The following is a 23,630-nucleotide window of genomic DNA, read 5'->3' as shown; positions in this document are numbered from 1 at the left end:
CCATGTTTGACATAACTTTAAGCTGACATTACAAGATATTTACTAAAATGAGTATTTATAAGCTGCAGTTTAAGGATATACTTAAGTATATACAAAATTTATCATGGACAATTATAGAAATAGGAAGTTCACTAAACACATGCTATACTGAATATACTTGTGACAGAATATTTGCAAATTGTGTGTTTTGCAGGACTTGGAAAATAAAAGCTATTATAATCCTGGTAGAAACTTGAAACTGAACAACATTCATTTGAAAGTGTTCCAATTAAAGGTTTTGGCTGTTTTAATGTCTGTCACCATGTCCCTTTACAATGAAAGTAAATTTTTAGTATTTGTTTTACACCCTAAAATTAATCCCTCACTATAACTGCACATTACATACAGTTGTTGCTAACATTTCTCCTCCCAAAAACCTTAAGACACAGTAGGTTATTTTTCCATGGCTACAGACCTGCACTTCTCTTTCAGGGCAGTGATGTGGAGTAGCAGAGCAGCTACCACAAGATGGTTGGGATATCATGCAGGTGGATTCTTTGCTTTTTCAGGTGTGCTTTGTGTATGACTCTTAGGTAGTTTCTACACTGATCTCACTTGACCAAGTCCAGACTCATTTGAGCATTTGAGATACATGTTTATATAGGTAATTAAAATATATACATATATACATGCAATTAATTTGCTTTATACATCTCTATACAAATGCAGGTTAGCCAGCAGATTATATTTTAAGCATGGTTAAATACAAAGATAGCATGAGTGTGTGACACGCACACGGGGATATGTCTAAACTTATTATGTTAGCTTCTTGATTCATGATATGTGTTGAAGAGCCAGTTTGGTATAGTAGTTAAGATGCTGAACCAGAACCAGGAGACAGTGAGTTCTAGTGCTCCCTTCACCACAGAAGCTGGCTGGGGGACTTTGGCCCAGTCACACTGTCTCAGCCCAACCCACCTCATAGGATTGTTGTTGCAGGAAAAATAGGAGGCAGCAGCATTGTGTACACTGGCTGGAGTTCTACAAAAATCAAGGTGGGATATAAATCTAAGAAATAAATAAACTGATCTGAATTAGGTGCACCTCCAAAATGTTTTGCACCAGGTCCCAGCACAACTAATAGCAAGAAAGACTTAAGAATGTGATCCAAAACATCTGGAAAGTCCCAGACTATCTGTCCTGGACTCTGCTTATTATGTAACACTGTATGTTTTATAGTGACTAGAGTGGGGAAGGGGAAGATACATTTATGTCTAAAGCAAAATGGCAGACAGTCCAGTCTGTTTTTTCATATTTTATAAAGCCATCTCAAAACTTGGAAAGTCAGTGACATAAGAGTACTCTATTAATTTTCATAAAAATAAACTATTTTAATAGATATATACATTATGTTTATATAGCTTTTTCCCACAAAAACAAGGTTAACTGGTTACACAGTCAAATCATTACCTTGAGAAATCTGGAGACAAGCACATAATGAAGAGATGCACCTGAGTAAGTCTTTTTACAGATCTTTCTGATTTACAGTACTGTACTTTTAAATATAGCTACATGAAACAACATTCTCTTAAGGATAGCAATGGATTAACAAACTAACCATCTATAACCACAAAGCCAAAATATTTGGACTTATTGTGATGGACAGTAAATTATGTCATGTTTGTGCCACAAGATGCAGTCTGCTTATCTTCCCTATCTTGTCCTGTTTTTGCAAGGTAAACCACCTTTCATCCAGGCTTCTGTCCTTGGTCAGCTCTTTCACACCAGAACATACTAGAGAGTGAGCTCTATATGGGTTAGGGAATAATCGGATGGAACCTAGTTTTGAAGATGCATCCTGGTTTTGCAATAGGCTGACAGCAGCTGCTAGAAAGGCAAACCTATCTTCCTTATTTGTGAGCCTTGTTTATTTCTTTGCTTTTGTTGTTTGTTTGTTTGGCTACATTACTGCAAGTAGTTTAAGGGAGTATACAAAGAGGATCAAAAACATGTTGCAATTTTTTAAAACTTTCTTAAAGGAGAGCAGGATCAGGACTATACAGACAATGGGGTAATGCTGTTCCAGGGGTAGGAGTGACAGAGAAGGTATACCTCCAAGGTCCATTAAGTTGATGTTGTCTTGTTAATGGGAGCTGAAGCATGCTGACTGTGCCAGATCTTATAGGACAGGTGACAGGTAGAAACAACTGGAGAAAGGCTGCCCTGTAAATATACAGGCTCTAAGCCATGAAGGGCTTTATAGATAACAATTAGCACCTTGAATGGCATGTGAAATCCAACTGGCAAAGTTTGTGGAATAGAGGTGTCACGTGGGCATATTACTAACTACTCATACTGCTGCATCCTGAACCAGCAGTGGCTTCTGAGTGGTCTTCAAGGGCAGCCTCACGTAGACTGTGTTGAAATAGTTAAAGTGAAAGATGGCTACGGCATGAGAGATTACAAGAAGGGTCTTCTGATGCAGGAAAAGTGTACAATTGGTACGCAAAATAAATCTGTGGAAATGTTTTTCTAGCCACAGCTGCCACTTGCTCATAAAGTGAGTCTAGGACACCAAAACTGCATACCAGTAAACTGGGCAGACCCTGGAAATGGAGGATCCCTAAATCCAGAGTCATTCAGTTTTGCTAGTGTTGGACCTAAACCTTTTCTTCCCCATCTAGACTCTGATAACCTCCAGGCACTGATCCAGAAGATGGTTGGCATGGTTTGAGATATACAAGTGGGTATCACTGGCATATTGTTACCCAATCTTATGCCATTCAATGATCATGTCCAGCAGCCATTTGTAGATGTTAACTAAGATCAGGGTAAGTAACAGCTATGAGATATCCCACAAAGTGAAGACCTTGGGTTCAATCTTTCCCTCCTTCTCAGCATCAAATGGAACTGACCCTGGAACAGGAGAACCATTGCAACACAGTGCCCCACTCCTAACCCCCAAACCAGTCTGGAAGGTATTGAAAGCCACTAAGAGATCAAGAAGAACCAAGAAAGTTGCACCATCCTGGTCCTGGAAGAGATCATCCACAGGCAAAATCAATGCTCAGTACTGTATCCAATCCTGAAATCTTTCTGAAAATTATATTTCACTTTACAAAACAATGTTCCTCCATTAAATAGCTAGGACTACAACTGCTATTTGATTATTGCCAGTTGCAGAATAGTTTATATTCATGGATTCTTGCCTATTCTAAGCAAGATTAGATCTGGATTGCATATCTGGTTCAAGAGAGCTTAGCCTTTAGCCATTGCCCTTACATATAAGCAACTCCCTTATAAGTTAGTAAGATATATTTGTGGCTAAATTCTGCCAAATGGATTCACATGATGGCTATAAAACAAGTATATAGCTCTCCTAGCTGCAAGCTTTCTTTGCTTATGTTGTATCCATGAGATTTATGAAACTGATGGGAAACAGTGATTTAGGAATGCCGTTGTGTTCGGAATGCTCTGCATGTTGGGTTTGGCCAATAGTACAAAGCTGCAAATGTTATAATGTACTTAGGAAATCTGATGACTCCTTCATATTGAGTATGTTGTTCAAATCTTCAGAATGATTGAAATAAAGTTGAATCAGGTGCTTTCAAATCATTAGAGAGTGACTTTAAAGGTGTAAGAGAGTTAATGAAAATTTTGCCTTTGTAAGACCTTCAAACACTCTTCCAGTTTTTCAAAGCTGAAAAGAGAAGCTGAATAGTGTGATGAACTGATAGTGACATGACCTTGCTGCTCTTGTCTGTGTTTCCCTCTTCTGATAGAACTGATTAGATAGGTTTGCTTGAAGGGAGACTCAGATTTATTCTGCTCCTCTTTTTTATCTGCTTTTCTTTTGTGATCCTCTATGTTTCCCTAAATTCACAACCATTTATCCTCATCCTTTTATTAGATCATTCCATTTATCAGACAAATCTATTTTGTAGTATAATCCATTAATCTCTGTATCCAGTTTGTATGCTATTTTTTCAATTCCTTTATGTTCACCTTTATTTCTTTTCATTTTCTCCTTTCCCCTCAAACTAAAATCTTTATTGATTTATAGGCAAAAGCCAAAATAAAACATCTTCTTTCTGCTATTGCCTATCTTTACTATATCTTGTCTTAGCTCAGCCTTCTTTACTGCTTGAACTCTAAAATAATGCGCTTGCTGTTAAACTATTGCATATATATCCAAACTATTTTTATATCATTTTATCATAGTACATTATATATGTGATAGTGATATATTTCTATTTTTAAAACAATGTTGGACTAGCAACGTTGCCTCAAATATTTATTTTTAATTGAAATAGGATATAATAGTTTGGCTATCTTGAATATTTACAACAGTAAAAAGAAAAATTATAAATCAAATAAATAAAAAATAAATATATAAATAACTATCTATACATTCTTGGATAGTCAATGGGGATACTACTATGCTATCATTTTCTTATCTTTGGCTTTAAAGAGGTGTATAAAAATATTTCAAGCATTTATTTGAGTGAAAACTTGATCTATAGATTTTCATCTCATTTTGCCCCCCAAATGAACAAACTGTTGGCATTTTGATGCCTGCCACTTACAATTTATGACTGAATAGAGGCATGGATTGATGGGTTATATGTCATCAAGTCAGTGTTGACTCTTAGCAACTACTTAGATTTTCTCCATGACAATAGACGCATTGGCATGGAGGCAAATAATGAAACACATGTGATGTTGCAGTACAAACCACATGACTTACATGTTGGGATGCCAAGTATGAAAGACTGGGGTTTGTATAGTGACATCATAATGCAAGTTTTTTTATCTTTGTGCTGTGGTTAGTACTAGATGCCTGTCTGGTTATTTATTGAATTAAATCTCTAACAGATTCAAATAGAATCTTGTTGCATTTGAATCTTGAATCATCAATTTCAATTAAAATGTGCCATGTTCAGATTTCACTAATAATACTAGATATCAGACATCATAGGTACTCAGTTTCCATAGAGGACACTCCTCAGCAGCACTTGGTATATTACATGACTGCCATTCTTTGTAAAGTTATATGTGGATTCTGTATTAATTTGAATGTACTAATGCACAAATAATCCAGTCCAGGATTTCAATTTGCATATTTTTGTAATTATAACCATATACAAGCAGTTTTGTATATAGCTTATTTTTATCGGAAGGAATTGTAGCCTGGCATATTCTAGAAGGGAAAAAGAAAATCCTTTTCAGCTGAAAGGCAGGCAAAATTTAAAGCAGCCTTTTCACAATTTATTCAAGTTACTCTGGTAACTTAATGTCTGATTCTGCTTCATTGGATCAAAATTAGGAGATAAACCCAAACTCATTTTAACATTTTGCCTTTTTCTTTTTGGTCTGTTTTCTTTGATCCAGTGGAGATTTCACATGACTAATTAAATGTACAGATGTGTCTGAATGCAAAACCATATAGCCAAGTGTCCTAGAGATTAGGGTTCATTTAGTCATGAGTGCAAAAACATCTCACCTGTCCAGAAGACTTTATAATTCTCAGCATAGGCATTGACGCTAACCACATCTTACACATGGATCCTCCTGTTCCAATGGAAGCCCAAACAAAACCGGCAGGAGTGCAGAAATGACATTCCGGTGTTGATATCTCAATTACAAATATTGGAGAACATTTTACTTTCACTTTAGCAATGACATCCTGAGGCTACACACATGTACCTTGAAGCCTGTAAATGCTTTTGAAGAAGGTAAGTATGATTAGAATTGCAGCATAGAACTCCAGCTGAAATTATTGACTTAAAAGGCAGTTCAAGGAATGTCCTTTCTGCCTATTAGATTTCTTTTTGGTTTTCTTTTGCTTTTTACCCGGTTTATTTTTATTTGATTTCTTCTTTTTTTTATCCTCCTTAAACCATGGGCCCCACACTCCTCCATTCAAATTGGGGTTGCTCCTGGGGTCTTTAGGTGGGTAGCGAACAGGCACAGCTGTCTTATTGAACTGGGAAAGCCTTCGCAGCAGCTGCTTAACTATACCTGGATACTTACTAGAAAGGTCCTCTCGTTCATAAGGATCAGCAGTGATATTGAACAGCCACACAGTTTTACCAGCTGTCCACGAAACCCGTTCATTGTGCCAGCGATTAGGGCCAGCATTACTAAAAGACTGAGGAGGGACCCAGTCACCGTATCCTGGATTTCCTGTTAGTAGTTTCCAGTGGTTTACACGGATGGCTGACTGAATGGCAGTGTTCCATATTCCAAAGCCAGCTGCCCAAGAACCATTTTGGGCTTTTGTGTATATGGGATCAATATTATGTAAAATATCTATTCTTGGAGACCGCCTGCCTTCACTGATGGTCTCCCACACATCATAGCCATCCAGTTGGGTATTTTCATCAATCTGTCCTTCAGCTAAGGTAATCAGTGTTGGAAACCAGTCCGTTATGTGTATAAGCTCCTTGCATATACTCCCCTTGATTTTTAGTAAAGGGCTATGAACAAAGCCAACTGCTCGAACCCCTCCCTCCCAGTAAGTACCCTTGCTTCCTCTGAGAGGCCAGTTGTTCCCACCAGCTGTTGGCTGCCCTCCATTGTCTGAAGAGTAAATTATAATACTGTTGTTATAATAACCATATTGCTTTAATGCATGTGTCACATTGTTGATAGCTTCATCCAGGCATGCCAGCATGGCAGCGTATCTGCGCCGATTTATATTACTGATTGATCTGTAACGTTCATAATACTTGCTGGGGGCCTGAAGCGGCGAATGAACAGCTTGGTATGCAATATATAAAAATACAGGTTTCCTGGGGTTGTGGGAGGCTAAGATTTGTTCCACTCTTTGAGTGTACATCTGAGTAGAATACATTCCATTGTCATGATCCCAAGCAGCATTGTCATTTTCGTATAAGTCATAGCCACACATTCGGGGGCTGTCACATTTGTAATGGGTATAATAGTCACCACTGCCCAAAAGTGAGCCAAAAAAGCTATCAAACCCACGCTGAGTTGGCATACACTCTTTGCGATAAAACCCCAAGTGCCATTTGCCAACCATGTGGGTCGAATAACCTGCTTCTTTCAGTTTCTGAGGTAGTGTCACATTGTCCAGAGGCAGGCAGTTTGGCTGAGTGGGCCGTATGACAGAATGCTGAAGACCTGTGTGGATTTGATACCTGAAAGAAAGAAAGATAGAAAATATACCTTAGATAAACAAGGAAAAATGAAAATGTAGATAGGTGTCACAAATAGGACTGGAATGCATAATGGAGCATGGAACCCTATCCATATTTACTTGGAAGTAAGCCCACATATATTTACTGTGGTTTATTCTCAAGTTAATAAATACTGGGTTCCAGCTCTGAGATTTTAGATATGTTGTGTGAAAATTCACTGCTGAAACACTTGTCAAGTAAGACAAGAAGGCCTTCTTCCAGCAGAAGGCCAAAATACTCTTCCCTTCTATATCTTGTCAGGGCTGTTTGCCAAGTGACATATAGAGGTGGACACAAAAGTCTTCTCAGTTGGACCTCACCAATATAATGGTAACTCTAGGGTGGCATGCTTGGCATAGGCACCAGGCAAAGCTAGTCCTCTTTTCCCAGGCATTTGTAAAGTTTTACATTCAATCTGATTTTAAGGGTTCAGACCTCACTGGAATAGTGGCTTTTTTATTTCCTGTGCTACAAACTGTACCTTATTGTATTATTTGCATTTTACTGTTTTATTGTTTTCACTTATTTTTTACTGTTTTTACATTTTTGTAATCTTTTAAGCAACACTAATCCATTCAGAGCATTTTGGTTACCCGGTAGATTAAAAGAAATAATCCCTGTGACTCCCATAAAAGCCTCAAGTTCACTTATTGGTCTAAGTAACTATTGGGTCTTCTACACAAGAAACTGGTTCTGAGCTTCCTTCCTTCCTTCCTTCCTTCCTTCCTTCCTTCCTTCCTTCCTTCCTTCCTTCCTTCCTTCCTTCCTTCCTTCCTTCCTTCCTTCCTTCCTTCCTTCCTTCCTTCCTCTTATACAGCACTTCAGTTGTATCTAACTGGCTTGAATAAAATGTTTTATTATTTATTTATTATATTTATATATTTATTTTTCATATTTATATAGCCACCCATCTCACACAAGGTGACTCTTGTGTACAACAATTAAATTATAACTCATTTATAACATTAAAACCTTGCTTGGTGGTGCAGAAGAAGCTATGGTATGGAGGAGATTGGGTATCCCCAAAGGGCAGGATCACCACAGGCAACCTTTCTCAGCATAGATACCACAATCTTTTATGGAGCATCTTGTGAGACCTGGCGAGGCTTCCATAACAGCAAATTAAAAAGCCCATTTTCATCAGCCCAGCTACAAAGCTGTATTCAATTAGAAAAATAAACACTTTTGCATAAGCAAAGAAAGCTATTCTAAGACAATCCATTTACATTCCTGCACTCTTTCCCAGACTGTGGGGGATCTCTTGCGGTCTTGCAAGTTGATTGTAACATTGAAAGTAGCACCATCTTCCATAAATGACCCATCTGATACAGGATAAGTCTTACAGGATAAGTGGCCTACAAATGTGGCAAATTAATAAATATTACTGAAGTGTAAGACAAATTTATAGAAAGAAACATGAATAATTGTTGGGACAAGTATGAACTCCAAGGCATCTCCTTTCTCAAAAAACCAATTCTGCAAAGTCCTGATGCCTTCTTTATTCAGCATGAATGTAACTTCTCATTCATGTTCATGGTATCAGTGATGGCAATGGAGCATTCCCTATGTTTTTGTAGGTTTTTTCCTTTTGACTGTTGAGTATAACTAGTTTAATCCAAGTTTAATCAGAAAATTAAGATTATTCCTCTCTTAAATTGAGAAGTGTAACCATATTAATATATAAAAAGGAATAGTAATCATATTCAACCATTTTTAAAAAATCAACATTTGGGCAATACTGTGATTAGATCAATCACAATGATTTAAATGTTATGCAAACTTTTGAGTTCTCCAAACTCTTAATCAGGTATGATGTAACAAAAAGCAGGGGATGGAAAAGAATGAGAAAATCCAAAATTTTTGCCATATACCTGTGGGTATTTTAACCACACATTACAATAATATAGTCAACTGTGTCATTTGATACAAAGAAATTCCAATCTGTAATATCTGCATAGTCCCTAAGTTTATTCCAAGGAACAGGGAGACTCTGGAACAGATTTGGAAGAGTCTTGTAGAGTTGCAAAGAGAGGGAAGGAAGGAAAAGTCCCATTAGTTATTGGATAAAATCCATTATCCTTCATTTCTACCATCTTTCTGCCTGTTTTCAGGACTCTTTCTTTGAGGGTACCAGCTGAGGAAGATAACATCTCAGCCATCTGGCAAATTCTGACCCCAGCTTACAAAAACATATGTCATTATAAATGTATTTTTTTTTAGTTATATTGATTCTCCCTGACAAAATTTGAGAATTTTACAAAAGTCATACGCTCTATTTATTAAGCTTATAGGCCTAGTTTTTAGTAAAACACATTTTTGGATAAGATTACATGATATTGTTATTATGCTTGCAGTTGGGAAGTGTAAACATATTTACAGTACAGGAATCATTTTGTCATACAATGATATATTTAAATGTCAAAATAGCTTATTGAATTCTTTCTTAAAAATCATATGGTACCCATATGAATACAAAATGGATTCAATATGACAATTAGCAAGCAGTATCATAAAGTCTAAATAAGTAAACAACCATTCGGCTCTGGAAATAAAACAATATTTTAGCCACAGACGTCTTTCCACAAATGTGAAAACATAAAATATTAAGAATTACACAATATCATAAAGCTTTAAGTCTGTTTTTACACCATTTTATCATGATCCATTTAATATTTTTGTTGACTTTTTAAATGTCTCTGTTGTACAACTTACAATGTAATGTTTACTAGATTTGTAGTCTATCGTTCAAGGTAAAATTTCTCACAAAATATATTTCTGAGGTTAGATGTAATTGCAAAATATGCAAATGTTGCTCCCACATCACTCCCAATAATGCCTATAACTTGTACACATATTCTAATATGGATTACATTGCTAAGTATCTGGTAGCGGTTTTTTTTTCCCCATCAGGAGATATGTTCTAGTGTAATACGTAACTGAAAAATATCTTGACGGTATGGGCAAAAGTTGCAAATATTATTAGAAAAAAAAAAAGGAATGCAAGTATTCAAAGAAGGTAGAGCAAGAAGAAGACACATAAAGTTCAAATAGTAAGTTAAGTCCCATTCAATTAAATCAGTCTTGCATAAAGTCAGTGGTGTCTTGCTAATTATTTATTTAATTTTTTAAAGTATTTATTTAGCATTGCCTATATCAAAGACCTTTCCCCTTAACTTGGCTAATTGCCTTACTCTCAATGTTTATGAAAGGAAATAATAATACAGCAATATATTTTAAGCTCTAAATGGAATTATCCATGTTAAGTCAAGGAAATTGATATAGTCCTATAAGTCATCATAGGCACAGCTCAGACATCACACTAAGACCTCCTTTTCCAGACAAGTAGTTTTGTTACCACAAAGAAAGTTAAAAAAAAAAAAAAAAGCAAATTATATCAGTGGATTACAAAAATAAGGGATTCTTCTAAAATTAACTACTGTGAGTTTTCATTTCTAATGATTCTATTAATTTCTTAGTTTTTATCTTACATTGCATATATTGTATGTCCTATATTTTATTCTTATTCTATCCCAATTTTGATTCTCTAACCATATATCCCATTTCTATTACCTATTCTATAATTCAATTTTTTCCTGTAGTCTTTTTCTGATAATTCTACTGTCCCTTTCCTGTAGGAACTATTTCCGCCCCTCCATCACAGACACCTGGGTTTTTCTAGCTCGAGTCTCCTAGAGATTCTCTAGGGGAGAGCATTGTTACAACTCAGGGATAAATGTCAGTATCCGGGCCTTTTTAGCTACTGCTTCCTTTTCAAAACCACGACCTTCTTTTGCTATAGGAATAGGACTGCTACTTCTCGACTGCTCATCTTCTTTGCTACCCACTTGTTTTAACTCTTGTTTAGCCTACACAATCAGATGCCTCTTCTCACACTGCTGCTCCTTCTTTCTCTATAGTGTTGCTCTGGAATTCTGCCATCTTACTCACCAACGTGGATATCTTGAGCCACTGAGACTTGTTCCTTCTTGCTGCTAGGAAAAGTATATCCACTCATGCTGCTCCTAGCTCTTGAATACTGATGCTGCCTCCAGTTCCAATGTTTTCCCTCCAATATTTTTCTCCTTGCACTTTTTTGGGAGTCTTTGATTGACCTCCAGTACTCACAAACAGTTTACATATATGGTCCTCTTTGGAATGCCTTTTCACTTGCTTGCCAAATCTTGACTGTATGGCAACCTGCAAGTTTACTTGGGTGGCCAATGATCTTTCTAGACGTGATGACAGAACAGTCTTCATGTATGCATGGGTGGAGAGGTAGGGAACAAAAAAAAGTGCATAAAATAAAATCTTTACATACAGAGTGGCCCATACTAATAGAGATGCATTGCTTCACTCTGTTGCATTGATACTCCTTCTACCCAAATGGCATCGCATTATGGAGAATTTATTTTATTTTTATTTATTAATCAAATTTATATGGCCACCCATCTCACGAAAAGTGACTCTGAGCGGCTTACAATAATCAAATACAAACAGCACATATATAAGACAGTCATTATAAAAATATAAAAATCAGTATTAAAGATTAAATATTATTAAAAACAAAATATTCAAACCCCAGGCAGAGAGAGAGAGAGTATATATCCATCTCAGTAGTGGAGACATCTAGACATGTCTCTGGTTCCCTGGGACCTGCCCAGGTCTTGCACAAGGAAAAACACGGTGTATAAGGTAGAACACTGTCTATCTTTGTCTATCTTGGCCGTCATCATCCTCTGACTCGGTCATGATAATAAATGAAAAAACACAGCCAGAATGAAATATATCTTATCTGTTAAATATAAAGAATTACTATATAACTCATCTACTGTCAGATGAATTCCCAGTTAATCTAATGAAAGTTGTTAAATTCTGTTCTTTAGCTAGTTCTATATATGGTTGAAAATTCAGCATTTAGATGTTTTAGTGTTATAATTTAATTCCTTGTTGATGCTAGGATATGAATAGGGTTTTTTTTAAAAAAATCTGTGTTATTCTGAACTTCCATCTTATGTAAACTGGACTATGACCATAAATAAAGATATAAAATAAACAGGGGATTGCAGCTGCAATAATTGATTTTGTGATTCAGAGGCAAATACCATATTTGTATCTGCTTAACATACAGTTTGTGGTTGATTTAAGACTAAAATTAAATATACAGATTGAAACAGAATTATTTTGTTTAATAAACTGAATTGAATATTAGAGTTAATACATATTATTAATAAAATAAGCCAGCCAATGATCCAGTCACAAATACAAATAATTGCAGACTGTAAGTACTAAATGCGGAGATAATGTGATTTGTAAGATGAACCTTCAGCAATATAACTAGTAGTTATTTTGTTAATTCATTGGTTCTGGCTTATTCACAAAAAAAGTTTTTTTTTAAGTTGGGGAGTTTTGCTGATCGGGATAATTATTCCAGCTCCCTCCATCTAATGTAAACTTAGAAATATCTGACATAAAAAGAACACATGGGGTGGCTTACATAATGTATTCAGTGATGATACAAGGCTTAACCGTTTTCAAATCAGTACTGGAATATTTTTCCTAGATGGATACAGATGCGATTCTTTGTCTTCACCATGTTTTGTTACTTCTCTGCATATACAATTTTGTTTTAAGATGAAATGTATACAATAAGTAAAAGGGCTGTTTGTATCTGCCAAACAACTTACACAATTTTTTTTTTTTTTACTGTTGGCCATCACTCAAAGCATGTACCCAAATCAGTTAAATGACTTCAAATGGCTATGCATGTACATTTGATTACAGAACTGCAGCCTGTATGTACAATTCAGAGAAAGTTAATCAAGGAATTACTGCTCTTTTATTTCAGTAAGCCTTGTCTGTTTAGCTATATCTGAATTATACTCTTAAATCTGTAGACCAGCTTGTGCTTCTTATACTTTATACAGTGCAATATAGTACTTCAAAGTCCAAATACCCTGGGGAGTAAAAAAAACAACAAACTTTATCTTTCACTGAATTGCATAAGGAGAAATTGGTAGAGGCAGAGGAAATAAGCGACTGAACTTATACTACTGAAGTTACTTGTTCAAGGAAAAATTAAATAATAAGTTTTGGTGTACCATCTTCAATAATTCCACATTTGTATGCTACTCACTATATTTTGTGGATATAACAGATAAAAATTTATCCTACAAAAGAAATACAAAATACACATATGCAGATATACAAGAGGTGATAGAAATTAAACTAATATAATCCCCAAACCTAATAATAATAAATAAAATTTATATTAGTTTCATTATTAAAATAAATTAGGAAAATATTTAGGCCTTGGAGTTGAATCAGGAGTATATTTAAAATCAATAATTAAAAAATACCTTTAAAATCATGTTTAGTGCCATGAGCATTTAAAGTGGTACTTTAAAAAGAGGTAACTAATACAAGCTCCTTATCAGGCTTTCTGATTTTTTTAAAGCTAAGTTGATTAACATGCAGTGTCTATGCGATGAAGAAATGCAGAATCATAATATGAATTCTAAATTAAAAATGACCGTGGCTGGATGATTGCAATGCATTGTACTATCACATTATTAATAAAGTAAGATTCCATTCTAAGTAAGTACTATATTCATATAATAAATTATTAGTTATTACCTTAGTTTATTCTGAAGGGGTGAATGGGACCCTAAAATTAACAAGGGAACTAAAGAAACAAGAGAACCAGAGAAATCTGCATGCATTTTATCAGCCAAATAAATCCTGTGGCTGATAAAATACTTGCAGATTTCCTGATCTTTAGTTAGACCTCATATAGGAAGTCATAGGAATTACCTTGCCACTGATAAGTATTTGGCAAAAAAAAAAAAATTCTATCTGTAGTTGTTGAAAATCTTTAAAATAAACATGACAACGTAATTGATTTAAAGTACTGTATCTATTCCAGACTTTGGCCATACTTTCCAATATAATATCTTACCACCCTTTTTTTAAAATAGAGTTTTTCTACAAAGTTACATATTCATGAGACTCAAAATCAAAATCCAGTCTACATCCCAATAGGGCCCAAATACATTTAACTGCATATAAGCTAGGGAATAACTTTTCTTATATGTCAACCCAAGTAATTTTCAAGAATACTATGGAGATACATAACTTTCCAATAAAGCCTATAAAGACTGGTATTCAATTAAATTCTCATTGCACATAAATATAGATGATAAAATAAATGCCCAATGATATTTTTGAAATTCTTGTAAATTAAAGTCTCCTTCTTCAAGGGGTAGTCTCTACTTAGCCAATGAAATCCTTGCTGGCTTGGTCTTGCTATATTAAATATGTTCTGTACATATCTTACACTGATCAATTCATATATCATATCCCAAGTGAAATAAATTAGACTTTTCCCATTTGATCTTATAAACTGTATGTTTTCCAAATTGTTGAATCATCTGCATCACATTAAGCAATGATGTAAAATAGTTATTCCAAAATGCCAAAATCTCATCAGCATATGAAAATAAGATACTCAAAATCTGCCATTGGATGGGTGGGTATGTATTTGTGTCTATGTATATATGTATACATATATATGTACATGTGTGTGTGTGTGTATGCATGTGCACACACACACACACACACACACACAGATATGGCATAAGACCTGGTTATTTGCAAGAACGCCTATCTCCAATGGTATCTGCCTGACCAATTCAATCCAGCAAAGTTGGCATGCTCTGGGTTCCTTTCATTAAACAATGCCATTTATCGGGACCCTGGCAGTGCACCTTCTATGTTGCAGCACCTGACCTCTGGAATGATGTTCTCCCCAAGTTCTGGATGGCTGCCACCCTGCTGGTGTTTTGAAGGGCATTAAAGACCTGGCCCTTTTCGTAGGACTTTGGTGAGAGTGACTGAAGCCACCTTTTGGGTGCTGTGGGTCCACTGTTGTTGCTGCCTAGTTCTTGCCATCTTTTATTCCTCTTAATTATTGTACTGGGTTTGTTTGTTTTATTGTGAACTACCCAGAGTCATTGGGAATCAGGCAGTGTACAAATTTAAATAACAACAACAGCAACAACAGAGGGGTTAATTCTGGCTGCAAAAGGCCAAACTTTAAGAACAAATGCATACAAAGCCAGAACTGAGAAGACAGCAACAGACCGCAAATGCCGCCTCTGCAAAGAAGCTGAAGAAACAGTGGACCACCTAGTCAGCTGCTGCAAGAAGATCACGCAGACTGACTACAAACAACAGCATGATAAAGTAGCAACAATGGTGCATTGTAATATCTGCAAGAAATACCATTTGCCTGTAAGCAAGAACTGGTGGGACCACAAAACTGACAAAGTAATAGAAAATGAAGAAGCTAAAGTGCTCTGGGACTTTAGAATTCAAACAAACACCTGCCACATAACACCCCAAACTTAATGATTGTTGAGAAGAAAAGACAAAGAAGTCTGCATAGTGGACATTGCAATACCTGGAGACAGCAAAAGAGAAGAGAAAGAACTGGAGAAAATCACAAAATACAAAGACCTGCAAATAGAAAGAGAAACACTGTGGCAAGAGAAAGCAAACATAGTACCAATGGTAATAGACACCTTGGGTGCAATCCCAAAACATCTGGAGCACCACTTGAACACCATCAGCATTGACAAAACCACCATCAATCAATTGCAAAAGGCAGTTTTACTTGGAACAGCTTACATCCTGCAATGATACCTTTAACACTATCAAACAACAACATCTGCCTATCCCAGGTCCTTGGGAAGGACTCAATAGGTGGATAAAAATGCCAAATTCAGTCTAAACATCTGGCTGACTGTGCAACCAACAAGAATAATGTAAATCCAGTGATATCACAAGGTTGCCTAACAATTATTTCTAATAGTTCAAGAAACAAGTGAAATAACAACAGAGACACTGGATAATAACCCTTCTGGTGCCAAGCTGTAACTCAAATGGGCTAGAAATTAAATGATTTGTTATTGTTCTTGCCATTGGTTGTGTAATAATACATCATAATCCATTTAGAATAAGATGGGAAATTATACTTAGTATCAGCCCTTTGAGGTAGGCCAGGTCAGGAGAGACTGCAAACACTACTGGAACTGTACTCTAATGTTGTAGGGTATAATAATTGAAACTTGAAAGTCTGACTTTCTGCCAGTATCCTTCTGCCCTCTCTTATATCAAAGAGAATAAAGAAATGGTAATCTTGAGTTTCTTTCTCACTCATCCCTCTTTTTCAGGGATATGCTGGTGTTTACTTAACTACTCTTGCATTCCTTCCTCAAAGTTATCACCATACCCCTATACACTTAGTGCTTTAGAAAATTAAACTGTACCATGTCAAAAGCTTTTTCAATATTTAAGGGTAGTAATACAGCAGAATCCAATCTATCTTTACTCAATCTAGATAATTGAACTTCAACAGCATAGAAATTCCCGACTGTAACTTAGCTAATATAAATGCATTGTAAGTGTACTTATAATATGAGCTATTTGATGCTGTTAGACTGACTCACTGTCTGGTCACACTGACTCACAATGGCCACATGCAAAGGATGGCTATTGATGGATCCATTTCAAATTGGAGGAAAGTGTCAAGTGGAGTGCCATAGGGCTCCCTCTTGGGCTCTGCATTGTTCAACGTTTTGACAATGACTTGGATAAGGAAGATGAGGGGATAGATGTCACAAAACGGGAACAGATGGCTAATACTTCACATGAAAGAGTTAAGGTTCAAAGGTTTCTAGACAGGCTTGACCAGTAAGTTAAAATGAGCAGCTTGGAATTTAGCAAGGCTGTATAAAGTTTTACATCTGGATCAGAACAATGTAAGACAAGTATAGAATGTGAGAGATCTAACTTAGCAGTAGTACATGTAAAAAGGATCTGAGAGACCTTGTCAACTCCAAATTAAACACAAGCCAGCAGTACGGTGTAGCTACTAAAAAGGCAAATGCTATTTTGGGTGATAAACAGAGCACAGAGCCCATATCACGAGCAGTAACTGTTCTACTTTACCCTGCCCTGGCCAAATCTTATTTGGAGTCCTATTTTGGGCCCTGCAGTTCAAAAAGGACAGTGACAAATCAGAGCAAGTTCAGGAGCTACCAAATCATGAAACCAAGCTGTATAGGGAACAGTTAATTTGTTGAGCCTACAGTAAAGACTGAAGGGAGATATGACAGCACTCTTCAAATAAATAAATAAATAAATAAATAAATACATACATACATACAAACATACATACATACATACATACATACATACATACATACAAGAAGAAGAAATGGACCTCTATTGCCCCAAGGAGTAGGACCAAGACCAATGGGTTAAAACTACAAGGAAGGAGATTCACCTAGAAATCAGAAGGAACTTCCTAGCCATACAAGTTGTCAGCCGGTTGAACTGGCTGCCACATAAAGTGAAAAGTTATCCTTTGCTAGAAGTCTTCAAATAGAGGCTGGATGGTCATTTTTCAGAGATGCTTTAGTGGATCCTGCACTGAACAGGGTGCTGGACTAAAATGCCTCTAAGGTTCCTGCTAACTCTAGGATTCTACAGTGCTAGTTAAACAGTGATCTCCACAGTAAAGTGGAAACATCAATGTAGGTTTCCTGGACCCAGACTAACATATTTATACCATAATAGCTCTCTATTTTGTATTTCTTTTAAATTACACAACTCTGACACCATGGCTAACAAATCAATTTGTCAAAGAACAGGGAGTAAAGCCAGGTACATAAAGGTTGCCAGGAAAAAGGAGACAGAGTTGGCAAAGAAATTAAAATCTGATTTCTACAGAAAGAACAATCCCCTGTTATTGGCCATTCTGTATAGGGGTTTATAAGAGTGGAAATGAAAAATCATATGGAGGGTACCGAATGCCTACGCTGATGTATACATTATATATCATATAACATATGTATATTGTCCTTGGGGGTGGTTAGCACCCTGACAATGCTCCCTTGCATTATTTGCCAACTCTCCATCTTTCTTGGAAGTTATTTATTATTAGGACTGTTTTATATTGTATTTTAATGAATTTTATCTTTGCTGTAAACTGCCCAGAGTCATTTCAGTGAGATGGGTGGTGAGAAACTTAATAAATAATTAAATAAAAAATAAATATTGACAAGCCACTCAACGTAACAGTACAGAGTTCTGGTATTCAGTATTGGGCAATCAAGAAATATTTTAAATTGACATTACAGATTGGACTATTCTTCATACCTTTTTCTTTGCATACTTCCATTCAGTATTCTTCCATGGCATAACATTGTACTGTTTAAGTTAATTAGTCAAGGGGACAAGTCTATTGAAGTTTTATTTCATCCTCCCACATCAGATTATTGATCCCTTTCTTTTGACCCAACCTGTGTCTAACCTCAGAATCACTGAGACTTTGTACCGCTTATTCTGAAATCTGTAACCACCCTTGACTTTTGGTGCTTATTGTTTGAAAAGAGCATTTTTTTCTTCCCTCTTAAAATTAACCAGTAGTTTGGCTTTCAAAACTGAACCTCTCCTTTCTGAGCACAATATCCACTGGAACCCCCATTTCCTGGGCCACAATTATTATTTATTATTAATTATTAATCAAATTATTGTACAATTTGATTTGTAACTTTGAACAACAACAAAATTGATTTTTTAAAAATCAGATTTAAGCCTATTATATTATTGGGCTTAGCTGGACTTCTATTATTTATCATGAGTTCAGTATTTCAGTCAGAAAATTTTAGTTTCTGGTTTGCTTTCTCTTTTATTTACATTAGAGAAGATTATGTACCCTACTAATTTTTATATTAGACCACTGATCACAATTGTCCTACCAGTAAGGGTTTGTTTTTTATTTTATGCTAATCATTTTAAGTGCATCCTAATTGTTTTTCAGATATGACTTTAAAAGAGTTGTTTGTACCCCAGTATCAGAATGATACTGTCAAGAAATGGCACAGGACGATTTGATATCATCAACCATCAACAATTTCTAAAACAACTTTAGATTTTCAGGCATAAAAAAGAAATTCAAGTGGTGCACTGTAACACTGATGAATTTTCCAGTGCCCTATTAAATCAGCAGCTCCAGTAACTAAGGGATCTTACAAGGTAAAAATGAAGCTTTGATCAAAGCATTCACTATTCACTTCTGTGCTTTCTGATATACAGTATATAACATTTACTAAATAGGTATTATCTTAACCCTTATGAGAATGGTGAAGCCCATTGTTGTGTGAATATACTAGAGTCCCATGTCCCAAAGTCATGAAACTTTGAATAACAGCCTGTTCTTTGTCCTATAATAGTGAGGATGTAAATGGTAACAACAGTGCAACAAACTGGCATTGCATTTGTATAGGTTTTTTTTTTTTGCAATTATGTTTGGCAACCTACTGGTGCATGAGCTAGTGCGTTTAGTCTTACCCTTCTCATTTACTTGTTCAAAAAGGAAACTGATTGTATAATCAAATCTCTTAATTCTGTTTAAATCTATACTATGGAACACAGGCATCTATATGAACACTAGAAAAGAAAGCTGGATGGAATTTGATGCTTACTTGTCATGCTAAGACTCATTTCCTGTAGAATGAGAACTTTAAATAAAAGCAGATCTTCCTCTCTATCCAACACAAGCAATGCAATCTGAGAAATAATATGCTTACTTATGAGCTACTTGTACAAATACCACCGTCAAAAAAGCCTTATAAAAAGAAGGCTGGAATTTCTACAACTTTTTTTTAAACTTCCATAGTTTTTAATTATTCACATGCAGATATACAAAATATATCTTTAACAAAAACAGTCCCACACAATTATCTTATTCACTGAAAAACATGAAGACCCATGCTCTTAAAGATAAAAGCAGTGGGGGGGGGATTGCCCACATTTTCTGAATGTATTTAATAGTCCAAATTTGCAAAAAGCTGCAGGAATATTGATTTGAATCTACTGTCTTGCTTTGAAAAGTCATGTATGTTGTTCTTGTTTCTTTCCTCTAACTAAGACTATCCTGCAGCCCACACATATAATCTTATTTTTAAGTTACACCATTTACATAGGAGGACATACAGTATTTGTCAAAAGGAAATATTTAAAAAGATTAAAGGAATTCTAGTAGCAGTCTTGAGAGGACTGCTGTAATATATTCTTGACCATCCCTGGAATTTCAGATCTGTATTTTATCAAATCTCCCTATGAAGAAACCAGTACTCCTGCCTATTAACATCATTCTTTTATAAATCTAGCTAGAGTCTTTTCTGATGAGTTCATATGCAGTGGTTTGAGTTCTTGGAGTATACAAATGTTTTAGAGAGTAAAGCTTCATGAGATTCAGTGGGCTAATGGAAGCAACTGTAATTTAAGGACTGCACTTAAATTACAGGTTTCATTTGCCTCCCAGACATAAACAAAACTTTACATGATCTGTTTTTTTATACAGAATTTGGCTCTATTATTGCTACTATTAAATAGAACAACTAGATGTGTTCAGGAGCCCCACAAACATGGACTGGACAGTGATAGTGCCCTTCCACTGATGATTCCCATCAGCTGATATTAAAGGTATGTTGCCTGAGACTCAGGAGGCAGTGGAGAACCATCATACTTAAAAATAGCACCCACTGATAATTATACCCTCCATGGATTTGGCTAGTTTAAATTGTAGCCATCAAGTTCAAAGGCAGCAAATCCCAAAGTTTAACTATGCCTCCAAATTTCCCCATATTTACTTTCAATGACTGACCCTCTATTCTAACACTCTAAAAGAGGGACAAAAACTATTTGTCCATATTTTTCATCCCAGGCACAACCTGCATACACCTTTATTGTGTCTCTCTTAACTTACCTATGTACTTTAAACTAGAGGCCACCCCAAATAGTGTAGCTTTTTCTCAGGGCGTCTGTTCTAATGCCCTAATCATTCTGGCTGCTCTTTTCATTACCTGTTCTGTATCTCCTAGACACAAATCAGACAGGAATACACTTCAGAGATGGTGTCTAATCTTGGGAATTTACTCTAATTTGCTAAAGCACCAACTATTCCACCAGCTATTCTAAGATTTCGTTAAGTATGCTTCCCATTGCTGAAGTATAGCATGGAACTACTTTGCATATTTTTAATCTTTATTTTAAGACATATTTTATATCATTAGCTTTTAGGGGGGTATTTTTAAAATCCTTTAGACATTTAAAATAACTATTTCAGGAGATATTCCAGATGAAAAAATATTATTTGTGACAATTTCATAACATGGATAGGTTAAAGGTAATTATATGTACATATGAATGTTCTGTTGAAATCTCCCTTGGGTAGCTTAATTAAAATGTTTAAATTGCTCAGTACTCCTCCAGGAGAAACAACAGTATAACAACAATATTAAAGTTTTAAAAGCTGGAAGACTGTATTCTACAAATTGCTTAAGAGTCTGTTTTAATGTCTACCCATTACACATAAAATTCCACAACATGGTGCCCTCCAGTGAATGGCTGAGCTAGATTTCAATTAATGGAGCTGTAGGCAATGTATCTGATAGATTGGGGAAAGTTGCTGTAGCAAATGCCAATTAAGCTTTATATAATGTAGCAGGGATTTGGAAAGCTACTGTCAAAAGACAGCTGATCCTGGGGCAATCAGTTGTGTGATTTAGCATGAAACAACCTTTCCCAAGACCACCTATACAACATTTTCCAACAAAATAGATATCCACGGAATTTTATCAAAAAGTGCCTGACCACTCAATCTACTACAACACAACCTACACAAGCTATGAAAAGGATCACACTGCCATACATCAGAAACGTCTCAGAAACCACCAACAGACTATTACAACCATATGGCATCTCTGTAGCACACAAACCAACAAAATCACTCCAAAATACCCTAAGTAAACCAAAAGACCCAGTAGCCCAAGAAGAAAAAGCAGGAGTCTTCTACAACATACAGTGTAAGGACTGCAACAAACACTACGTAGGACAGACAGGCAGAAGACTAGCAGAGCGCATCCACAAGCACCAACTAGCAGTCAGAAGACATGATGAAAATTCCTTAATCTCACAACACATGGACAGACTCAACCATAGCTTTAACTGGGAAACTGTGAGCATCCTAGACCAAGCTAAATCCAAATATGCAAGAGAATTCTTGGAAGCCTGGTATTCAGACAAGGCAGCAATTAACAGACACATAGAGATAAACAGCATCTACATACTATTCAAAAGAGACAAAAGGCCAGAAGATCGCCTCACCAGCAATCAATCACCAGCAATCAATCACCAGCAATCATCACCAGCAATCGTCACCCAGATAAGCAAAGGTTACCACCAGGCACACAATCAAGCAGCAAACATATGCTAATCAAAGAACTACCAGAGGAGCAAAACAAAACCCCCACACTTACCAGCACTGGTAAGGCAGGCCACAGCACATAAATAGAGAGCAAACCCCATCCCATTTTAGCACTGAAGACGTTACCTAGCCAGGTAATGAAACGTTTGCAAGAAAAGAACCAAGCTCAGAGAACCCCAAGGACTCCACACAACCTTTCCTATTGGTCACTAATTAACCATCATTCATATCAGCTCTGTATTCTATTCTAGAACCAATCACACTGTTAGAAATATTTGCAATATGTGTTAATCAGAAACTGTTCAAGCTAGATGGAGAAATTTCGATTCTATATCCTCCTGTCAAAGTAGCATTAAGCTGCAACATTTTCTTTGCAGTGAATTGCCACTTCCTGAACATGTACTGAAAGGTTTATTATTCTGCCTGAAACTTTCCTGTGCAACAAGAAAGGGTGTGTTTCTTATCTCCTATTTCCTAACTTGCTCCGCATCACTGAGACCTTAACTTGTTCTAACAGTTCTGACTTCCTGGCTCCTGATCTGTATCTGGAGTTTTGTACATCTTATAAAAATATGTTGTTTTTGTTTGTTTGTGTATATGTGTGTGTGTATATATGTATGTATGTATGTATGTATGTGTGTGTGTGTGTGTGTGTATATATATATATATATATAAATACATATATGCACATAAATACACACGCACACACATAAACAACCAATCAAATTCGTAATAGCAACAAAATATTTTTAAAAACAATAAAAGTAAATTAAGTATTTTCATAAATAAAATAATTGTTAACTGGTATCTCCATGATAAAAATGTTAAAAGCCATCAAAAGACTTCTGGGAAACTGTTCATTCTTAGTAACAGTCTCAGGCCATCTAACCCAGTGCTGTCAAAAATGACTGATTGCAAGTCTCCAGGGTTTTAGGGAGGACTTTTTCCTGGAGTTGCTGGGGAAAGTTCCAAAGATCTTCTCCATGGAAGAAGAACTGTAAAGACAAAATAAGGGCTTATTTCCAAGGGGTGTCTCCTGCCTTTTGTTGATGAAACAAACTAAGTACAGTGGAACCTCGGTTCACGAACTTAATTGGTTCCGTGACTCTGGTCAC

The 23,630-nt window shown here is 36.0% G+C and overlaps 1 protein-coding gene across 1 annotated transcript in view; it reads right to left on the bottom strand.

Annotated features, from left to right (window-relative positions):
• Positions 1-1,345: 1,345 nt before the first annotated feature.
• ARSJ (arylsulfatase family member J) overlaps positions 1,346-23,630 on the bottom strand; it is a 42,456-nt gene continuing 20,171 nt past the window's right edge. The window contains exon 2 of the mRNA XM_088132926.1: positions 1,346-7,142. Coding sequence (XP_087989052.1) covers positions 5,756-7,142 — 1,387 coding nt within the window. The 3' untranslated portion in view covers positions 1,346-5,755. The remainder of the gene's footprint in view (positions 7,143-23,630) is intronic.

The sequence above is a fragment of the Python bivittatus genome, unplaced genomic scaffold, assembly GCF_059951505.1.
Source record: "Python bivittatus isolate LINGU-HERP-01145 unplaced genomic scaffold, Pbiv_v1 ctg000070_np1212, whole genome shotgun sequence".
Taxonomy (NCBI): Eukaryota; Metazoa; Chordata; class Lepidosauria; order Squamata; family Pythonidae; genus Python; species Python bivittatus.
Note: the sequence above shows the minus strand (reverse complement) of the source record. Positions and strands in the feature narration are given on the sequence as shown.